The following is a 22,461-nucleotide window of genomic DNA, read 5'->3' as shown; positions in this document are numbered from 1 at the left end:
TGTGGAGGGATCACCTCCTTTACAAACCGACAGGCTGGAATGAAGTTGCTTGGTTGGGGGGAGGGGGGAGGAAGAAGAGCTGCTTTGCTGAGAGGAAGCGCATCTCGGGTACCTCCTGGAGCCCGCTCCCTGCCAAAGCCCAGGATGGCCCAGGGTCTGAGAAATCTCTGTGAGTAGATGATGGTTTATTGGCACCTTCCCCTGGCCAGCTGTTTGGCGGGGGATTTGAGAAAGGCTTGCAGCTGGGAGAGCTTTTCTTTAATAATAAAAAAAAAAAGGGTTTTAAGTGCAAGGGAAATGGAGAGAGAAACCTCCTCCCACACGGTTTTCTGCCTCACTCACTCATGGCCTCATCCAGAGCCCACTTTGAGGTCCCCGGGAGTCTTTCCGCTGACTCCAACGAGCTTTGGATCAGCCCCTATGCATGCTGCTCGGCGAAGGCTTCCCAAGCTGTATTTGTCCAAGGAAGCTCACGGCGAACAGGCTGCACTCCTGCAAATCCGTGGCAGCACCGGCCGGGATCCCTGCGCAGCCTCCAAGAGAACTAAACAAACAGGCCACGAAGCAAAGCCACTCGGCTCCTTTCTAAGCCAGAAAACAGGGAGCTCACTGCAGCCTTCTTGCTATTGGCATTAGCCGCGTGCATCCCGGTCGTCCCCCTTCACACACGGACGGTCCCTCCTAGACCACTCTGCCCCAGCGCGGGCCATGGAGCACAAAGCCTCGTCCCTTCTCCCTCAATGCCCGTTTATAGTATTGTAGCGTTGGCAACTCCGGTTTCGGTTCATGCAGTACAGACACAAGGCAGAAGAGCCAGCCGTCCTGCGGGGCAGAAACAAGCCGCCGCTAAATGGGGAACGGCTCTGCGGCTGGGACCCGACTCGGATCGCCCCGGCCGTGGTGTAAACCCCACTGGCGGAGTTACTCCGGATTGACGGCTACGATTCCGGTGGTGGTTTATGTATTTGGTTCCTTGGCGGATGGAAGATTTAAAGAAAAGAAAACATGCGAGCTGTTGTGCAAAGGAACTGGTCCCCGATGGCCAGTTTGTGGGCTGCTGCCAGGCGACATTCTGCTGTGATCATGTAAACAGCAGGGCCAAGCCATGATTGTATTTGGCTGGGGGAACGACTGAGCACAGCAAGAAGAGGTGCCAGCTAGGAAGTAGGTAGCAATGGCCCAGCCTGGCTCTAGGGGGCGCTGTGCTGCTCTGTAGATACCATCATCCAGACGAGAGGTGAAATGGAAGTTCACGGTATGTGGGAAGCCTTAATCCTGATGTCCTGGCCAAATTCCAATGTGGGTTACGGCAGTGGGCCAAATTCTCCCCTGGCTGACACGCTCGACCATTCTACTGCGGTGAACTCTGCATTAACGTACACCAGTTGAACCCACCCGCTGCTTCCCTGAGCTCCTGTGACACTCCTCACTTCCTGTCCCAATGCTGAAGAGTGCTGGCTCACTCCACCCCCTACCCCCTGCCTTTCTGTGAGGGATCAAAGGATCTCGGTCCATCCCTGACACACCTCACAGAGACGCTATGGGGCTCTCTCAGTCTTTGCAAAGGGTTTGGAGCTCCTCCGAGGACAATGCAAATGAATGAAAGAACAGCGATACTAACAACCCCGGGTGGAACAAAGCGGCTGGATTGCATGGGGCCTATTAGCCCTTTGCCATCTCAGTCTTCTGTGCTTTGTCCCGACCTGCCTGACTCTCGCTGGCGGCTGGACCAGGCTTGCACCATTACACATCAGAGAGGCGGGTTTCCCCACCCTGTGTGTAAAAGCAGGTGTTGCCTGGGGATGTGGGCAGGGGAACCCGAGCGGCTGCAACTTGTCGCTGCTGCTCTCCGAGGTTTCTGATACTGCGGTTTCTCTTTCCCTTGGCACGGGATGCTGTGGAATAGCGGTGTTGGCTCAGCAGGGCTCCCAGGCCATTTAGTAAGGAATGGAGGAGGAGGAGGAGGGAGTTTTGCCCCTGGGGTGTGGGGGGGCGAGTGGCCCAGTTCCAGATTCTTAAAGTCCATTCTGGGGGGGGGGCCTTTGTGAACATGCTTAGTGGGAGAACAGCCAGAGACCAAATCTGTGACCCCAGGGGCCTCACTGGCAGCTTGCTGGGAACCTAACTGGCTTGTGAATTTCAGAGAGACACATTTCTAAACAGCAAAATTCAAACCCAGTTCTGAATTCTCCCCATGTTCGAGGGGGTTTGGATCTGGCTCGCCCCAACTAAAGGCACTTCTCTGTGTTACCTGGGATATTTGCTTGCACTCAGGGGTGAAAGTAACTTAAAGGACTTACCTGTACGCCGGAGTTCTGAGCAGGAGCGTGGCCTCAACTGGAAGAGGCGTGGCCTCAACCGGAAGAGGCGGGGCCTTTCAAGATTTAAAGGCCCTGGGGCTCCGGCTGTGGCTGGGAGCCCCAGGGCCTTTAAATCACCCCGGAGCTCCCAGCTGCAGAGGCGGCTGGGTGCCCCGGGGCGAATTAAAGCGCCCAGGGCTCTGGCTGCCACGGAGCTCTGGGCCCTTTAAATCACCAGGGGAGCCTGGCTGCCGGAGCTCCAGCAGCGCTTTAAAGGGCCCGGGGCTCCCTGCAGCGGCTGGAGCCTTGGGCCCTTTAAATCACCGCCGCGGAAGCCGGTCCAGTCCGGCACGGCGTTCTGGCTCTTGCCGGTACGCCGTACTGTACCGTACCGGCTTACTTTCACCTCTGCCTGCACTTGCATCTTTCTGGCTGGATCAATCGAAAAACTTCCTAACTGTCAGGGGGGTGAAGCACTGGAATAAATTGCCAAGGGAGGTTGTGGAATCTCCATCATTGGGGATTTTTAAGAGCAGGTTAGACAAACACCTGTCAGGGATGGTCTAGACAATGCCTTGAGTACAGGGGACTGGACTAGATGACCTCTCGAGGTCCCTTCCAGTCCTATGAGTCTATGAAATGGTTCGTGTGCTGCATTCACCAGGCAGGGGCTGGTCAGACTGTCGGATCCTGTGAAGCTCCTTTAAGGACTTTGGGCTTTCTGTGCAGCGTTGTTCACCTGCTGGGATCAACTGGGTGGATCTCATCTAATCAGTTCCTTGCCATTTCAAAGTCGTTGCGCACGGATGGCACTTCGATCTCCCCTGCTCTCTGCCTGGGGCATAGACTCCAGTCACCCAAGGACTGAAATAGTTTAGTGTTTAACTAAGGCCTTTGGGTTTAATATTTGGGTGAAAATTAATGGCTTGTGTTATACAGGAGGTCAGATCTAATGGCCCTTCTGGCCATCAACTCGATGGATATGGGTTATTTGTTGTTGTTGTTTTTTTACCTACCAACACTACAAATTCAACTGGGCTCTGAGATTCAAGCGGGACTCTTCCCTTCTCATGCATCCTGGCCAGAAATAAAGATCCACTAGCCTGAATCCCGCCTTCCTTTATTATTACTATTTATTAATTTAGAGAGAGTGCTCGGCCCTTTCCACACCCAGAGAAACATTCCCTGTGCTAAAGGACACACAAACCTAAAAGCCAAAGATAGCTGAAAGAGGCCAGGGGATGCAACGTACAAACAAAGGGCCTGATTCCGCTCCCTCCTATAGCAGTATAAACCAGCAGTGGTTCCACTGAAGTGAATAGGGTTACACAGGTGTAAAAGTGTATAAACGAGAGAAGAATCAGGCCCAACGTGATCACAAGGATGGCAGATCTTTTGTTACCCTATTGTCTTCAAATTCGGCCCTCTCTTACCTTTTGACTTCATTGCGATTGCATGGGGTCAAGTGAGATCAGAATTTGGCCCTGCGGCTCGAATGGAGGTAACCACGCTGAGCCAGGAGAGAATCCAGCTCTCCCCCAGCTGGGTTGGCTCTGCAGGGTGAATAGGGTTGAAAGTTTATCTGTGTTGAGCCGCCATGGCTCTGAATACACCCCAGGGGTGGGTTTGCTGGGTAAGAAAGGGCCACTTTCCCAAACTCCTTTCTCGGGGCAGAACCGTGCTGGTTGGCTGGCTTTCCAGCGAATGTTAGTGTTGTTATTCTGCACCAGCTCATCGGCAGCTGGGAAACCACAAAGACTGATGGGACACAAGCTACTGAGCAACAAAGGATCATGGGTAAACGGTGTGAAAATTCCAAATGTTGAAAACTAGGCTGATCCACAAAACATTCATCAGGAACACCAAGACGTGTGTTTTTTGGCTTTGGTCCGGTCCGTCCAAAGTCAATAAGAAAGAACGGCCATGGGTGCTTGCATTTACCCACAATGCTTTGCCGCAGAGGACGTGTTTTGTTCCCGCTGCCAGCCCGTCCCCCTCTCGCCTCCCCCAGGAAGGAATTAAAGTGCATAATAGCTTATGATGAGCAGTCTCTCCTGTTTTCAGCAGACCCTGGTTCCCCACCCCGACCCCATGAGCTGCTCCCCGCTCCCTTGGCTCTGACATTCGCCAAGAGCAAAATGAATAACTAAGCGAATAAAACAAAATAAACAAACAATTAAAGCCACATTCCAAGAGGTATCTGCTGACTGTTAAACTCGGACAGGCTGAGCTCAGCGCTTCTCGCTGGGTCTGTGTATCCTGCACTCCCAGGGTCTGGGCTCCAAGACTGTTATAAATCACCACCAGGAAAACACGCCGTACCGGCCCCAGGCAAAACCCAACCTCAACTCGCCAGTGACCCGGCAGCTGGCGCCAGGCCTTCAGCCGACTGCTCCTATCCTCCCCGGGAACCGGCTCCCTCCCCCAGCTGAGCCATGGGGATGCGCTATGCCTTTAAACCTTGCTAATAAAGACAACTCTTGGGCCTGCTGGGTTGGCCCTAGGTGGGATCTTGCCCCGCACAGGGCCACCCTCCCTGTCCCACACAATGGCAGCCATGTTGGCGAAAAGGTGGCATCCCGGTGCAAGAACACGGGGACATCTTGATGACCCTTGCTGTGGGAGCCGGCCCAGATCTGAGAGCTGAAGCTGGTTACCTCAGAGAGGAGCCTTTCTGAGGGGGCTAGTGGAAGGGGGAATAAGGAGCCAGCGGCACTTGGAGCTGGCTTGACCAGGTGCAGGGTACCAGATTTCCCCGCAGGGTGAGGCAGCAGCTGACAGAAGCTCTCTCCCAAGGTGGCACCATCTGAAGGAGCAGAGAGCACTATGGGAACTCAGGAAAGACTCCAGGACGGAGCGGAGTATGTCCTATGGGTGGGACTGATGCCTGGGAGAGAGAAGGGGACTGAATCCCTCTCCGCCCAGCAGCCAGACAGGAGGGAGCGGCTGGAGCACAGGAGAGAAGAGCGGGAGGTGGGCAGGAGATAAGGAGAGAAGAGCATAATCCCTGACGGATCCTTGGAAGCTCTGAGGGAACTGGTGCCGCCTCTGAAGCATGAGCAGAGCAAAGGGTTTTGCGGTACGGGGTCTTGCTGCAACATGGGGCGAGGGGAGAAACCTATCAGATGCAAATGGAGGCACTTGGACAAGCCACTCGGCCTCCTGTATCTGGGAAGATTGATTCTGTCTCTTATTAGCTGAAAACAACAACGTGGAGATGGGATGGCCTGAGACAACCTCTCCCTCCTCCAAATAGACATGTAGCAGGTTCCCTCTAGGGTAGCACCATTGTCTTCAGCAGACTTCCCACGCTTCCCAAAGGACACCCAGCAGCACTCCCTCTGAGCTACCTTGATCCCTGGGGATTTGACCGGCCAGGCACCATTGCTGGCAGGGTCACCTCAAACCAGCCACTGATATTCCCCTCCGCAAAACAGCTGTGATAGTCTGGCTAGCGCCACCGACCCCACTGGCCTTCATATGGGGCTCAGTCGACATTTCCCTCTCAGTCCTTGGTTTCCCTTTCTTGCACTTTGGTGGTCAGGAGTCTCCTCTAATAATACTGACAACAGTCACCATTCAACGTGCTCTCTGGCATTGGGAGCTAGACAGCGTTTTCACAATGTACGCAGTACTCCCTAGCTATTCCCAAGGTAGATGGAATACCTCGGTAAAAGCTGGGCAGTAGCTGGGACACTAGGTTAGGATTTGGGGTACCTAGATTCTATTCCCACTTCTGCTGGCATGACCATAGGCAAATCATTTCCCTTCTGCGTGCCTGGCTTTCCCCATCTGTGCAACAGAGCTAATGATACTGACTTGTCTTTGCAAAGAGCTTTCAGGTTTGTGCATGAGCAGGGTGCATATGAGCGAAGTATTATTGTTATTAGTTATCATCACGGCCAAAAGCAAAACCAGGATGTTTTTAAAGAGAGACAACTCCCCAGTGCTTTGCAGACATTAGCTTACGATGTCTCGTGTCCTCCTCAGAGGACGATGCGTTTTATCGTCTGATTTTTCAGATGGGGAAACCGAGGCAAGGAGCAGGGACGCGCCTTACTCAAGGTCACAGAGGAAATCAGGGTCAGAGAGGTGGACTGGAATGCAGGAGTCCAAGTGCAACCAGCCAATAGAGCGCTGCACCAAGCCCCGTAGTCAGACACTAGGCCACGCCTCTCTCTCAGCTGGGACTGAGCAAGAGTTTCAAGTATTTCAACTGCATTTTCCACCGTGGAATCCCGCGGGGTCATTGTCTGACTTCTGGCTTTGCCATTTTATTACATTTTTATTGATCCATCCCCTGCAGCCTCAGCACATCTGTTCCTGATGCAGGGTCCCCCCGGAGAGATAAGCTTATTGACACAGCTGCAAAGGAGTTCCCCAGTCAAGTTCATTAAGCACATGAAGGAGACGCACTGTTCTTTCTCATTATTAAAAGATTTCTGCCACACAGATCTCCCCCTCCCGCCTCCCTGTTAGCCATTCACTTCTACAAGACCCGTTAGAACTGCCCGAAGAGAAGAGGGGGCACTGCTAGCAACCAGCTAGCTCAGAGGGTAGACTCCGCTCTCTTCCCCAATTGGCTGGGCACAGACTAAAATGCCAGGCGCTGAAACGTGAAATCTGGGCGTGAGAGTGAGGCTAGGTGCATTATGGGTAGAGGTGGGCAAAAAATGTTCAGCGACTAGTTTATTTGCTGAAAATGACAACTTCAGGTCAACTGAACCTGTTCACGAATTTCGGTCGAATAGTTTAGGCCGGAAAAAAAAAACCAAGGGGCGGGCGGGTGAAATTCTGACGCCGTCAAAACGTTTCAATGTTTTTCAAAAGAAAATGGTTCAACTTTTCATTTTGAAACAACAGCTCGTTTAGAAATGAAGCTACATTTATCTTAAAATCTCCCCGGAGGGTAAAACACACCCATAAATGGAATATTTTGTTTTTTCATTCGACGCAAAGCAAATTTTTTTCTGGTTTTACATTCTGACAAAAAACGCTGAAAAACGGTCATTTCATCTGACTCAAAAATACGCCCCCCCCGAATTTTTTGGTTCAGCCACCAAACAAACAAAAAACAATTATTCATCTAGCCCTAATTATGGGAGGATTTCACTTTTCTTCTACGGCTACGCCAATACCAGAGGCTGGGTAGTGAACTAAATTGAGCAGTGGTTTCAGTCACTAAGCAACTCCTGTTTTTGTCTCTGGTCTTCTTGTTTATACCACTCAGAAATTAAGGAACAATCAGATCTAAAGAAATAAACTAAACAGCTCCTCTCCTGTTGGATTTTTGTCTGCATAGCTAGGAATTTAAAAAGCAGCTGCATAGAGTAACACGAACAAGAGCAGGAGAACTGCTGGGTGGTGTCTCCAGTCAGCTGTCGGAGGAGAACAAGACTTCAATCAGCGAAGTGTGTTTCTAGTTGTCATGCAAGAGTCACTCTAAATGTGGAGGCAGACAGCTCCTAAAAAGGGACTGGGGTGCCACACGAACGGGCGACCCATGGAAAGACAGATTTGACGAAATTTGCCAATCTGTGAATTTGACGAATCTGCACATTTGATGAAGTTGCAAATCCCTGCAGAAGGAGTGAGTAACCTCCTATTAATAAGACTCTGCTCCAACTCGGGCTGCCAGAGCTCCTGAGGCCCAGAGATGCGCTGGTGAAGCAGCGAGAGGACCAGTGCCGAACAAGTCCTGTGCCACTCACCTCCTCGGTACGTCTTCCAGGTGTAGTATTTCCCTCGGAAGGGGATGTTGTCGAACTCGGCGCACTGCAGCTCTCGGAAGTCGTGGGAACCCGGAGGGCAGTCCTGCGGGGCACAGATTCAAGTGAGATTAGTGGCTTCCCTAGAGCCTAGCAGAGAGCCAGGGTGACCGTGCATAAGCCCTACAAGGAGGAACTGCCGTATCAGAGTAGAGCCACGGTCCTTTCACATGGGCATCTTGCTTCCAACAATGGCCAACGCTCGGCACATCAAGGGGAAAGCCAATAACCCCTGCCAGTGATGTCCCTGGCCAACTGTAGCATGGGAGGGGCATCTTCTTTCTAAACCCAGGCGCAGCAGGAAGGCCAATGGCACCTGCCATTGGATCCCAACCACTGGGTCTGCAGATGGGACTCCTGCTTGCAAGCATCCCATTCATTTGTGAATCACGTCAGGGGCCTGATACGTAGCCAACTGAAGGCAACAGGAAGGCTCTCAACGACTAATGCAGGGGTTCTCAAACTGGGGGTCGCGGCCCCTTGGCATTGCAAGGTTATTATGTATTATGAAGGCAGCGCTGTCACCAGCAGCAGCGCAGAAGTAAGGGTGGCAATGGAGCGCTAAGTCTGCTGGGAAAAGTGATATTGGCAAAGTTTCTTCATGCCCCCGGTATTAAACAATAACCATTAAAAAAAAACCCTTTAATGCTTATAACAACAATTCAGTAAAAATATTTTAGTCTTAATTTAAAAGTGGAGAGAAAAGGTACATTCGTTAAAAAAAATAGGGTAATAAATTTAGCATTTAAATAATGTTAAATATAAAAATGTGTATAAGGGGGGGTCACACTCGGAGGCTTGCTTTGTGAAAGGGGACACCAATATAAAAGGTTAGAGAACCACTGGACTAATGCCATTAACGTCACTAGCAGCCTGCAAACGAATATAAAAGTTACAAAGGTTGGAGATACAGGCTGGGAGCGGAGAGCTGGCAGCAACGAAATCCCAGAATCATAGATGTTAGAGAGGGCAAAGGCTGTAGCCAGTGGCTCTCAACCTTTCCAGACAGGAGCCTGATTTGTCTTGGGTATCCCCAAGTTTTACCTCACTTTAAAATGACTTGCTCACACAATCAGATATAAAAATACACAAGTGTCACAGCACACGATTGCTGAAAAATGGCTGACTTTCTCATCTCTACCCTATAATTATAAAATAAATCAATTGGAATATAAATATTGTACTTACATTTCAGTGGATAGTATATAGAGCAGTATAAACAAGTCATTGTCTGTATGAAATTTTAGTTTGTATTGGCTTCGCTAGTGCTTTTTAATGTAGCCTGTTGTAAAACTAAGCAAATACCTAGATGAGTTGATGTACTGCCTGGAAGACCTCTGCCTACCCCCAGGGGTACCCATACCCCTGGTTGACAACCACTGTGCTAGGCCATTCAGTCACTGTCCTTGGGACAGATGCAGGATTGTCCTCTCCCAGACGCCTTCTAGTCTAGCTTTAGGTTAACTTTCCATTTGCCTCTTATAAGGCTTTCACCCCTTCCCCTTGGGACACTGCGTCACTGTTTAATAGAAGATTTTGGGCAGGGACTTTTTGTTATGTTTGTCTTCAGTCCCTAGACCAGTGGGGCCGTGATCCCTGACCAGGGCTTGGAGCTGCTCTTGCAACAAAGTCATCAGCATGATCTCAGAGTCAGAGAGTTCTCCTCAAATTCTCCTTCGTTAATTTCACCCCCGGTTCCTCATTCTTCACTCCATGGACCACACCAAATAGCTCTTTGCCCATCCTGCAGGTATGCATAAGCTGTTGCCGTGACATCTCATCACTTAGCCACGTCACTCTTTCAAGCTTCAGTCACAACTGAATCCCTCTGATCGTTTCGTGGCTCTTTTCCGCACTGCCCCCAGCTTGTCAGTGTATTTCTGGTTCTGTGGATGCCAGCACGGTACCCAGGACCCCCCGAGCCATGCAGAGAGGCACGACCCTCTCCCTGCTTTCTGATGTAACCCTTCCCCCGATTGATTTGGCCTGGGTTGTTGCCATCTCCCACTGCAGATCCATGTCAAACTCACTGTCCACCATCCCCCTTCGAGCCCTTTTGCTACTTACATCGGTGTTACACGACCGATAGCGTTTCCGCTCGCCCAGGCAGTACTTCCCTCCGATGGTCGGCCTTCCAACAGAGAACAAGAGGGGAGAGAGAGGGCTAAGTGAGACGGATCACGCTGCTTGGACACATGGCCGCTACATTCCCCGCCAGTGCAAACAGCAGTGGCAGGGCAGGGCAGCAATCCAGGGTACTCCCCCCAGGGGAAGGGTTGCATTCGGCGGCGCAAGCAGTTCACTTACCGCGGGCTGTCGCAGTGGCGGATGGATGACGATACGCCTCCCCCGCACGTCCTGCTGCACTCCCCCCAGGAGGACCAGGCTCCCCAGGCGCCGTCCACTCCCTCTGGCCGCGTACCGAAGGGCACGCACTCCCTCTTGTAGCACCACTGGGGAAACACAGAGCGTCAGCGCCCGAGAGCACACGGGCTCCGCACGGGCAGCTCCCCGCCCCGCGTCAGGCCGGCGCGGCCCAGGGAACGGCCAGGATGGAGCAAGGCGAGACCCGTTTTGGGACACTAAGCACAGGGCCCAGGCCGGCTTGTGGAGGTGCAGGGATGGGTTGGCCAGGGAGGCCTCCGAGGTGCATTTTAGGGGGTGGCAGGGTGGGCTCTGGAATTTTGTCAGCTCTTTGGAAAGGGAAGCGAGGCCCAATTTCCGCTCTTGCCGGGGCGGGGTGGGGGAGGGCAACAGTGCAGGTGTTGAGGCCCGGATTGACCCTCCTGCCATGATCCACTGCTGTTCGTGAGCTTTTGGATTGGCAGCCCCAGGCCGCATCCAGCCTCTGAGGCAGACAGAGGCCATGTATCCATTCCCCGTGCCCAGGGCTAGCTGGCCGGTTCATCCCAGCACTCGCATATTGTGACCAGCAGCAGTGGAGGAAGGAAAGAAGCCTGCCCAGCCATACGGGGCGAAGACGATGTCAGCTCCAACACCCCAGAGTCATGCCCTTCTTTTCTCTGACTCATGTCTCCCACCCCGGCTCTTCCGCGATCTGCCTCTAGAGGGTGCCAAGGAGCAACATGGGTAGCACGGCCTGGACCCTGGGGCCAAGCGTGAGCAGCAGCAGCTCTTGGTACCAGAGACCCCACAGGAACCGATTCCCAGAGAGCAACTACGACAGTCCATTGGAAAAAAACCACAGAGAGTCGAAGCTGGATTACCCAGAAATCTCCGAGTTGCCATAACCCAGAGGGCTGGTAAATCAAGAGAGTAGGCAGGAGAAGTCTTTATGCACCACTTAGAACGCAACTGCGGCGCTTTCCCCTTCAGGCTAATCTCTGATAGCCAAAACAGCTTTGCTGCTTCCTACAGCTTGATCCTTATTCCCCCACCAGCCCAAAGGGGAAAAGCCAATGCAGACCTGAAGGCGCAGATCTAGCAAGGTGTTCAAGGTGGGGGGCTGGCCCAGCAAGCAAACCAAAGAGGGAGATATCCAAACTCCGGATTACCAGGAACTTTAGCTAACAGGGGTTCTGAAAAAGCAACATTCCGTTGACGCTTATATCAACCAAAGACCCTCAAAACACTTCATAACCATGAATACATTAAGCCTCACATTCCATCTTGTGAGGTTGATCAGTCCCATCATCCCCATAACACAGATGGAGAAACTGAGGCGTACAGAGGTGAAGTGACTTGCCCAGGGATATACAGTGAGTCAATGTCAAGAGCTGGGAATAGAACCCAGGAGTTCTGGGTGTTCTAACTCCTAGACACATTGCCTCTCTTTAGAAAGCTGCCAATCACTAATAACTGGTAGAAAAGGGTAAAAAAAAGAAGAAATTAATAGAAAAAAAATCATGGGTAGAAAATTTTCTCATGGTGCGTGGAGAGCCCTGACCAGCAGGGATGCCCAGCTTCTACATCCGAGGTTCTCAAACTGGGGGTCGGAACCCCTCAGGGGGTCACGAGGTTATTACATGGGGGGGTCGCGAGCTGTCAGCCTCCACCCCAAACCCCGCTTTGCCTCCAGCATTTATAATGGTGTTAAATGTATTAAAAAGTGTTTAATTTATAAGGGGGGGGGGTCGCACTCAGAGGCTTGCTATGTGAAAGGGGTCACCAGGACAAAAGTTTGAGAACTACTGTTCTAGATGCTGTTTCATACATTTCAATCTGATTTACAGCTGAGCTGAGTGGACCGTTCGCAAGGAACAACACGCTTGTCAATTTCTGCCTCTTCTTCTGCCTGAAACTCTGAAACCTATTAATGATTTGAAATGATTCTTGAATTTCTTTGCAACAAATTCCCCCCATTGGAAAAACTCACGTCCATTTCATTGTGAATGTTCAGGGCCTGATTCTCCATCGTGTACATCGTGCAAAGGGCACGTTAGTCATTAACAGCCAGCTTTAGTGACCCACGTCACTCTGGCTGCATGAGGTCCGGGGCAATGGAGAACCAGGCCTTCAGTAGTCAAGCTCTGAAATTCACGCTGGGTTGGCTAGTCACGTGATGTTGAGCCTGTTCCCCGATTGGGTGGCATGCAGCTAACCAACCCAGTGTGACTGACAAGCGTCAATTTCACAGACTGACGTTAGTGCTCAGTGAATAGCCTTAAACATCTCCTCCCTCGAGTATCGGCAGTGGAAATTCTGAGCGAACATGAAGGGGGCGTGGACGCTGCCAAATCACAACTCACTTTCCAAAGAGATAGTCATGGCAACACACACAGCCAAAACGGTCCACGCTTCAGCTGACTGGAAAAAGTGAAGGGTTAATAACACCGAGCTTTATCTAGCTCTTTTCATCCGGTAGATTTCAAAGTGCCGCACAAGCCATTATCCTTGCTTTACAGAAGGGGAAACTGAGGCATAGATAAGTGACTTGCCTGAGACCACCCAGCAGGCCAGAGGTGGGAACAGAACCCACGTCTCCTGCGTCTATCCATTACACCACAGGGCCTACCTGCAGCTGGATTTTGGGCCTCATTGGGGTGGGGGGTTATAGAGTCTCTCACTTAAGCCTAAAATGAATTGAAATTCAATGATGCTCCTTGGTAGATTCCAGCCTTAATCTCCAGGTCTACCCCCTCCACACTGGGACACTAGAGGCAGGGGTGGGCACACAGTGCTTTCAAAACACTCACCAATGCAGCAGTAATCATGCTAATCATCAGAAAATTGCTTCAACCGCACAGTGTCAACTCACGCTGGTGCCCTGGGCTTCCTTACCCCCTTTTCAATGGTATTGGTTTGGCATATGGTCCCCTCAGCGGCCGGTATGCTGTTGGTAATGCAGCGGTTGCTTTTGCTCAGACACCATAACTCACTGCAGACTTCCTGGAAAGAGACGTCATCGGTGGTGGTGGTGGGGGGGGGGGGAGAAAAAAGAAACAAACAGAGCCAAGGTTAGGAATCACTTGTGCGAGCAGCAGCGAGGGTTGCAGTAGCAGCCCTTTGGTGTCTTTGAGAAGCTCCAGCTGGTCTGGGACATTCTAGGAATGAAAACATTTTCAGTGGGGAAAATACAAAACCGGGATCATATCTGGAGAGGCGCTTAGCCCTCGCAATGCACACTGAGTGCAGCCCCTCTTGGGATCTGGCCCGAGGATATTTCCGGTTCTTTGGACACCATTCATTGTCCATTCGGAGACACGGGAGCAGAGTTTTCAAAGCTGGACACCTGTGTTGGAAGGACCAAAGTGGCACTAAGGCAACAAACTGTGCCCCCAGCACATCCGAACTCCATTTTTAACAGAAGATCCCTCGCGGAAAAAGTGTCTCCCAGGATTACCCGGTACGTCCAATTCTAACCCAGTGTGTTCAGCCCTTCCCCTTCTCCCAGTCCTTCCCTTCTTGGGTGATGCTCGCGGGAATGTCTCCTTCTCTTGGTCTCAGTTATGAATACGAGGGAACAGATCCTGGCCCCTCCTGTCAGCCTCTTGGTGCCAGGTGGATGGAGATCTGTGTTTACAGGGCAACTGGGAATCCCCAAGAGATGTCAAGCTGGTTTTGATGGTTTATGCCTGAAACACCACAGGAAGTGCACTAGAGGGGGGGGGGGTGCCGGCACTACAACTGTCCCCAGATGGTGTAACGGTCCTTAGGGGACCGTTCCAGCTGGAAGACTTTAGATCTGCCTTTAGGAGGCTCTCAGTTATGCCAGGTGCTGAACTGGTGCCAGGACTGGAGGAGAGGGAGGCTGGCTTAGAGAGTCTCCTTCTCTCTCATCAGGTCCTGCCCTGAGTGCATCTCGGCCCTCAAATTCCACTCCTCCTTCGAAGCAGCTCTCAATCCAAGTTCCAGGTTCTCAAGCCCAGTCCCACCAGGACCCCTCATGGGCAGCGGGCGAGCAAAGCTCCCCTCGGCTGGGCCTTTTCTCCCCTCGGTCCATTTAAAGCCCACCCAAAAGTCAGTTCCGTCACAGAGACTCTGCCAATCCGTCACAGCTGCTCAATTGGAAAAGGCAGAAGTCTCGGAACCTGCTCTGGCCCCCAATCTTCTACATCCAGACTTCAGCACCTGCAAACCGCAACGCAGCACCTAAGGAGGGTGGCTGAGTTGGTTGCCGGATCTCTGTGGTGGCCCTTTTGGTATTAGAAGCAGCCTATTTGAACTTTTCAGCGTTACACAGAAAGTGACTCCCTGGGGAGAGGGGGGAGTTCATCTAGGTGTGTGGGTATTAAAAAGAAAATGATAGTTTGTTTTTTTATTATGGTAGAAACGGCCTGAGATGTGAGAACAGGAGCTAAAGGGGCCATGGTCCTCCGTTACCCCAGCCTCGGCAGGGCAGGGATATCCGATATGCTAATAGTGAATACAGGCTTTACGGCGTGGATTGCAAGGCCTCTTAAAACACTGCCACCTACCAGCTGAGTCCTTTGCTCTAGCCACTACGTGGCATGACTAGAGCGGCAGACCCGCTTAGCACTGTCCCAGCATACAGGGAGGGGAGGGGGGAAGCAGCACTTGCTGTGGCAGCAGCATAGACTTGCGTTGGTGAGTCTCGCAGTCGCCAAGATGACCAGGTGCTGGAAGGAGGTTGGCAGCAGAGAAGTGAAGGCCACTGGCTGATACAGAGGGAGGATCAAATGGGATTCAGGATCTAGGGAAGGTGACTGCTGGGCCTCCCCCAGAGATGCAGGGACAATGGGATTCGGAATCCAGTGCCATATGCCCTGGAGTCAGGGCTTCTTCGGAGACCCGGGGCTTGCGGTATTGAGGACCCGGCGGCACGCACATCACGCTCTCAGGCAGGCCTGGCTGCGATCCGAGCAGGAGAGCCGAGGCCTTAGCTATATTCAGCCAAAGAAAGCTATAGCTCATCGGCACTACAGGCCCGGGGCTTAGGGTTGATGAAACCTCCAGGAATGTGTCCGACCAAAGTTGGCAACTCTACCGGTGCTGCTGATAGAGAACGAGGCAAAATCCTCCCAACCTCTGGCCTCCCCCTCATTCCCAAAGCGGCAAGAGCTGACAGTACCACGCTCGTGCAGGCCGCCAGCCTGCATCAGGTGACAGGCCATTCATCACGCCTTCCTCTCTCATCTGAGCGCGTCAGGAGGAAATCCCCTTTGGCCCCTGTGAAGGCAGCGCTCAGAACAGGAGCCGACACCCCAGGACGATAAATTAACTCGTTCAGCAAGTGGGAATCCCCCTGATGGGTGCCGAAGGGGGCAGGACGTGAACCCGACCCTGGTGCTGCTCCCATTGTTACTGGAGTTACCATACGAGGGGACTAAGGACAAAGAAATACCGTAGTATCTTGCAGTAATGATCCAACACCCTACAGAGGCTGGGCGTCTCAAAGGGCTGTAAAGGAGTCCAGCACCCAATTCCCACTGAGGTTCAGTGGGATGCAGGCGCCTAACTCCCTTAGGCAAACCCCAGCGACTAACCTCACTACTGCCCCTGATTAGAGGAAGGAGAAGTCATCTCTGCTTATTGATATGTGTCTACCACTCTTCATGCCTGTTCACCCTGCAGAGCCAATAGAGGGATGGGAGAGGGAGTCTGCTCCTTCTTGTGCATCAACAGAATTGCTTGATGAGCTTCTACCAGATACATCTGGGCAGCCCACTGAAGGGCAGAGGCTCCACAGGCATCGCTGGGTTTGTCTACACTGCACACTAAGCCCAGGCTGACTCCAGTTTGATCCCAAGGCCCCCTTCGGTCCCCACACCAATCAGTCTAACTTGGGTCACCCAGCACTTAGGACCTGGGTCCTAGGACCCTGCTAGGGAAGTGGATCAGAACCTGAGTCTCACTGTGACTTGGGTCCAAGCCCTGTCGTTTTGCAATGTGGACGCGGGTTGAGCCACAGACCCGAGTTAGGTGGTCTGGGTGATGCAGGACGGACAGGTTAGCACAGCTGGGAGACCCAGCTCCAGCATTTGTAAACCCAGGTTTACAATGCAGTGTGGACACAAAAGCACAGGTCCCATAGACCCAGGTTTAGTGTGCAGTGTAGACAGACCAACAGAGGGCAGAACTGGAAGACAATCTTTCTGTAAAAAAAAACAACAAAAAAACAAGGAGTCCTTGTGGCACCTTAAAGACTAACAAATTTATTGGGGCACAAGCTTTCGTGGGCTAGAACCCACTTCATCAGAGGTATGAAGTAAAAAATACAGGAGCAGGTATAAATACATGAAAGGATGCGGGTTGCTTTACCAAGTGTGAGGTCAGTCTAACGAGATATATCAATTAACAGCAGGATACCAAGGGGAGGAAAAATAACTTTTGAAGTGATAAGAGAGTGGCCCATTACAGACCGTTGACAAGAAGGTGATGAAGTGGGTTCTAGCCCACGAAAGCTTATGCCCAGATAAATGTGTTAGTCTCTAAGGTGCCACAAGGACTCCTGGTTTTTTTGGTTTTGTTTTTTACCATTTCTATAGTCACTGTTCTGGGTAGTACTCTACCCGAATTCATTAAGGTGAAGAAGAATGTGCAGGTCCTTGGGCATCACATGGTTATGGGCAGCTGTAGTCTTTGGGTCAATTACTCTAGAATACTGCAGGTGTCCCCCCACAGGACGCATCTACATAAGCTAAAAGGGAGCTGGGGAATGGGCGCGTGAACTTGGAAAGGTTCCATTCCACATTTGCAAATACAATAACAATCAGCCCTTGTTCATGGATTCATTTTAAGGCCAGAAGGGACCATTAGATTATCTAGTTTGCTCTCCTGTATAACACAGATCATAACATTTCAACCAACCTCAACTTCATTGAGCCCAGTCACTTGTGTTTGACTAAAGCAGAATCTACAGAAAAGCCTCCTGTCTTGCCTTGAAGACCTCAGGATATGGAGAATCGACCTCCTCCCTTGGTAGTTTCTTCTTGACTGTTAGAAATGTGGGCCTTATTTCTAGTTTGAATCTGGCTTTAGCTTCCAGCCATCAGTTTTTTGTTCGGTCTTTCTCTGCTAGATTACAGACCCCAGTGAGATCTCCCGATGAGTCCGAGCTGATTGATAATCATCTGTTTTAATCCTGCCAGTCCCACAAAGCCGACACGGCTGCAGGAGGGTGAGCAGGATTCTCCTCTGTCTTGAGCATCAGGTCAAATGACCAGTTAAGTTCTGATTTCAGAATCGTGTCGGTTGCTGATGATGCTAGAAGCAGAGAGAAACCAGCGTGGCCATCAGATCCCCATAATGAGCAGGTGGTGGCTGCCAATGAAAAAGAAACTCACTTTGCCTTGTAAGCAGAGTGAACTGCGGTGGGAGCTGCTGATGGATGCAGAGATGCCATCATTAGAGAATCGCTCTCTGGGTCATAATTGGAGGAAGTGAAATGCATCCGAGGGGCTCTTTGTGCATCTCTAGAGCAGGTGATGGGCCAGACTCTGATCTCAGTTACACGAGTGTCAATCCAGAGTCACTCCATTGGCTTCTGTGGATTTCCTCTGGATTTACACTGGTGTAACTGAAATCAAGATCTGGTCTTACTCTCTTTTCTTCCTGGCTGTTTTTCTTTTCTAACCCTAGTTTGGCTCTCCCCACGGACCCACCAGTGGTGAGCAGAGCTGGTAATTTTACTGTAGTTTAGTTTACTCCTCGTTTCTCCGTGGCCTCCCCAACTCCAACAGATCCATCGTGCGGCGCCCTCGGAGACCTGCAAACCGCTCCTCCATGAATCGGCGTGGAGGCCCAGTCCACATCCCCAGGCTGAAAGGCAGCACCAGGCCCATCTTTCCTGCTTCCTCTTGGGATGGTCTGAGTCTTTTACGTTTCATGCTGGAAGTGAATCAGTTTTGAATCCCTCCACCTTCTTCCCCATCTAGGGTGAGGCCTGCTTCCCCCGACTAGCTCACGGGTGATGCAGCTTGCACTTGGCCAGATACATCCCTTCCAGCCTGACAGCAAAGCTACTGAAGCACCTTCCTGCTGGGTTCAGTCTCCAACTCAGGTGGATTCTCTGTGCACTCTTTGGGAAGCTGGGCCTTTCACATACCGCTATTAACTCTTTGGTGCACAGGCCTCCAGCTGAAGTTCCAATCGGACAGGCTGTTCAGACCCAGCGCAGGTGGGGAACGGAGCAGTTATGTCAGGCAGCACTTTAGGGACAGGCCTGGTGGCGGATACGGTTCACCTCCAGAGGAGTCTGGCCTTCTACAGCAGACGTTCCCTGGCTTCAGCAGCTTCCCCCTGAGTTGATTGGCTGAGTGTGAAAGAGGCGGAGGGGCATTCTGGGGAAAGGCAACGGCTGGTTTAATGTCCCAAAGCTCTTTCACCGTTGGGACTGTCTCATCTGAGGGAGACCGATCCTCTGTGAAGTGTCTCTGTCCGTCTCCCCAGGAAAAAATTCCCACGGGAGGGGTTTCTCCTCCTAATTTGCGCGCGTGTGTGAGGGAGTTCTCCAGCCAGCTCCCAATAACAACGACGAAAATTACCAGTGTGAACAAACCCCGGCCATCACCCGCCAACTGCTCCAGCGAGGACTATGGTGCTCCCTAAGCAGCGGATGAATCGGGTGAGTGGTTTGCTTCCGCCAGAGCTGAGCGGATGGAAACCGAGCTCAGCTGAGCTCGCCCTTCGCAGATCTGACTGGCCCCTTCCGCCCTTTCACAGCAAAGCTAACAGGGAAAGTGCTTTTGTTTCACGCAAGCCAGCAAAGCCTCGTGGGAGGTGGCCCCGATGGCCCAAGCCCTTCGCGGCCCAGCCCTCCGCCCCCTCAGAACCGATAGTAAAGCAGGAAGGCTCTCTACCCCGTATTTACACTGGCGAGATTTAACTCCGTACTGGAAACGGCACTGCTCGTCCGCGTCATAGGCCTGTCCGGGAGCCACCGTTGGGTAGACAAAGTCTTGCTTGGGAGGAGCGTTGTTCAAACATAGTCCCATGCCTGAGCTGGAGAAGAAATAGAGAATCACAGATGGGAAACCTGTGCAGACAAATGGGGTTATAACCAGCCAGTGGAGAACGAGTGATGGGCTTGGAGATGAGCCTGGGTTACCTCTCCAAACAGCTGGAGTCTGCACAACTGGGATGGAAACCTCAGTGGGACAGGCTTTGTCGAGGTCTCTCAGCACCTCCACCTCCAGACAGAGCCGGGAAGTGCAGAGGCTGCTGGGAAAATGACATGAAACAGGAGGACAAATGAACCAAACTCTTCCGAACCTCATAAAAGGCTCCGTCTGAGTTTTCAGCAAGGACCCAAATACTACAGCGATGGTGGCAGTGGAGATACCAGAGACACAGGGACCTAGAACTTCAGACTGGTTCTCCTGCTACTCAGATTGGAGTTGGGGTCAACCTGCAAAGTCTGGATCTGAGTTTCAAGCTTTCCTTGAACTCTAGAGCTGTATGGTGCTGGGGTTTCAGGTCTACCCATTGTGAAGTCTGGGGCCCCCGGGCAGCAGGAAGAGGATAAGAGAAGGGAAGGGAGTGGGAAGGTTAGTCCTGTGACCAAAACACAAGGCCAGGGCGCAGGAGAACTGGATTCTGTCCCCAGCGATTTGCTAGCCGACCTTGGGAAAGTCACCTAGGGCAAGATTTTCAAACAGGTTGTCCTAAATGTAGGCAGTTGAATTTGGGCCTCTGAGTGTCTGAAGATGCTGAACGCACCCAGCCTCTATCGGCTGTGGCAGGATTTGAGTGCATTCAGCTCCTCTGACAGGCCGCTTTCATTTAGGCACCGAAATATGGACTAAGTTTAGGCACTCAAGTTTGCAAGTGTCGGCTTTAATCTCTCTGGAGGGATTTTCAAAGGTATCCAGGGGAGTGAGGCACCCAACTCCCTGTGACTTTCAGTGGGTGCCAAACTCCCATAGGCCCCTTTGAAAAGTCAGCCCTCTATCTGTAGGCTGGAGATAATTATACTGACCTACCTTACAGGGGCAATTTTGGGACTTATTTAATGTTGATAAAGTGCTCGGAGATCCGCCCTCTGTAAGGGCAAAGGACTAGGCTCTGATTCAGCAAAGCACTTATGTACGTCCTTAATTTTCGGTATATAAGTGTGGTTCTGTGGACTGCTGGGTTTGAAGCACTAGCCTATAGGCTTTGTGTCTTGTTGCCCACCCCTCTAAGCTACCCACTCGGACAGGTGGCCTTTTGGGTATCAGATCCGATGGAGAATGCATGGCTGGAAGGAGCAGGTCTGAGCGCAGAGCTTCTGCGCTTCTAGATCCCAGCATCACGTGCCTGGAGTTAGCTGGAGCTCTTCACGCAGGAGCCACATGGCACAAAAATGCTACAATGAACAATGGCTGGAACACTCCTGCTTTTCCCAGCTTGCCATGTGTGTGCCAGGCCGTCGTGGGGATGCCCAAGTTTTGCAAGAACTTTGCCTTTCCCTCCCGCACCACAGTCCTTCCTTGCTGCCATGTTCTTTTCTGAAATCAAATCTCCAGTCATCACTCCCATGGCCGCTGTGGCACAAGAGGACCATGTAGGTACGTGCATCTGAGCGGGGGTGGACGGAAGGGATGGCAAAGGGGACTAAAGTCAACTCTCCATCCCCGGCCAACCAGTTGAGACCCTTCAGGGCTCTGTGCCAACAATGGAAACCTCTTTGGTGAGACCACATTTCTCTGGCACTATCGAGGGAATGCTCTTTGCCATGTTGCGTGTGCAGAGTTCGCTGCAGCCAAAGACGAGCTGCCAGAACTGGAATTTCATGGTAAAGCCTCATGTCCCAGACAAGGGGAGGAAAACTCACGCCCTCGGGGTCCCATCGGAAATATTTGTGTTTGTTACATTCTTTAAAAATTGCAACTGGAGGAGTCTTTGTTTAGGGCTCTGATGCTTGGACCATTCTAAGACTAGACCAGTGGCTGATGACCCCAGAACATTGTTTGCTCCTATCCAGCTTCAGTTTAAAGTCAGCATCATCTTTCTAGCAGAGACAGGGGTCCACATCACACCAACAACCCCCCATCACAACTGGTGCTAACCTGCGCCTCCTTGATAGGAAAACTGAGGACTGCACAGCCACAGAAACGGAGCCTTCTTGTCCCTGGGAGTCCTGCTTGAGCAGGACTGCACTGCATTGCTAGGACGGGGTATGATTTTCAAAAGCACATCAGTGGCTTAGGAGCACATGTCCCATCGATATTCAGTGGGACTCAGGGGAGAGAAATTCAAAATCACCAAAGGAACTTTGGTGCACAAATCTTGACAATAACTAGGACTTGTGCACCTAAATCCCAAAAGGTGCTTTTGAAAATCTCTCCCATGTCTCCTAAGTTGCATAGCTCAGGGGAGGGCAAACTACGGGTGGGAGGCCGGATCTGGCCCATCAGGGCTTTCAATCCAGCCTGCAGAATTGCCAACCCAATGGCGCAGCGGGGCTAAGGCAGGCTCCCTGCCTGCCCTGGCCCCGCACTGCTCCTGGAAGCGGCCGGCACTACGTCCCTGTAGCCCCTGGGGGAGGAGGGGGCAGAGGGATCTGTGCATGGTCCTCACCTGCAGGCACCGCCCCCCGCAGCTCCCATTGGCCGGGAAGGGGGAACCGCGTCCAATGGGAGCTTCGGGAGTGGTACCCACAGTTGAGGGCAGTGCACGGCAGAGCCGCCTGCCCCACACCACCCCCAGGAGCCATTGCCGGACATGCTGACCACTTCCAGGGCAGCGTGGGGCCAGGGCAGGCAGGGAGCCTGCCTTAGCCCCTCTGCGTGCCACTGCCACCCTGGAACCGCTTGAGGTAAGTGGTGCTGGGTAGGAACCCTTCTTGCACCCCACACCCCAACCCCCTGCCCCGAGCCACCAATCCCTGCCCTGAGCCCCTGCTGCACTCTGCACCGCTCCTGCACCCTAACCCCCTGCCCTGAGCCCCCAATCCCCTTGCCCTGATCCCCTTCCTGCACCCCACACTCCCTCCTGCATCCCAACCCCCTGCCCTGAGCCCCCTCCTGCACCCCGCACTCCCTCCCGCA

The 22,461-nt window shown here is 52.2% G+C and overlaps 1 protein-coding gene across 2 annotated transcripts in view; it reads right to left on the bottom strand.

The window, feature by feature from the left end:
- Positions 1–22,461, bottom strand: part of ADAMTS10 (ADAM metallopeptidase with thrombospondin type 1 motif 10) — a 137,455-nt gene that overhangs the window by 20,969 nt on the left and 94,025 nt on the right. For both annotated transcript variants that reach the window (XM_005281234.5, XM_065578598.1), the window contains 5 exons: positions 19,291–19,432; positions 13,310–13,417; positions 10,376–10,521; positions 10,136–10,199; positions 8,012–8,114 (listed from right to left, as the gene is read on the bottom strand). In XM_005281234.5, coding sequence (XP_005281291.2) covers positions 8,012–8,114; positions 10,136–10,199; positions 10,376–10,521; positions 13,310–13,417; positions 19,291–19,432 — 563 coding nt within the window. The remainder of the gene's footprint in view (positions 1–8,011; positions 8,115–10,135; positions 10,200–10,375; positions 10,522–13,309; positions 13,418–19,290; positions 19,433–22,461) is intronic.

Source organism: Chrysemys picta, chromosome 25 (assembly GCF_011386835.1).
Source record: "Chrysemys picta bellii isolate R12L10 chromosome 25, ASM1138683v2, whole genome shotgun sequence".
Taxonomy (NCBI): Eukaryota; Metazoa; Chordata; order Testudines; family Emydidae; genus Chrysemys; species Chrysemys picta.
Note: the sequence above shows the minus strand (reverse complement) of the source record. Positions and strands in the feature narration are given on the sequence as shown.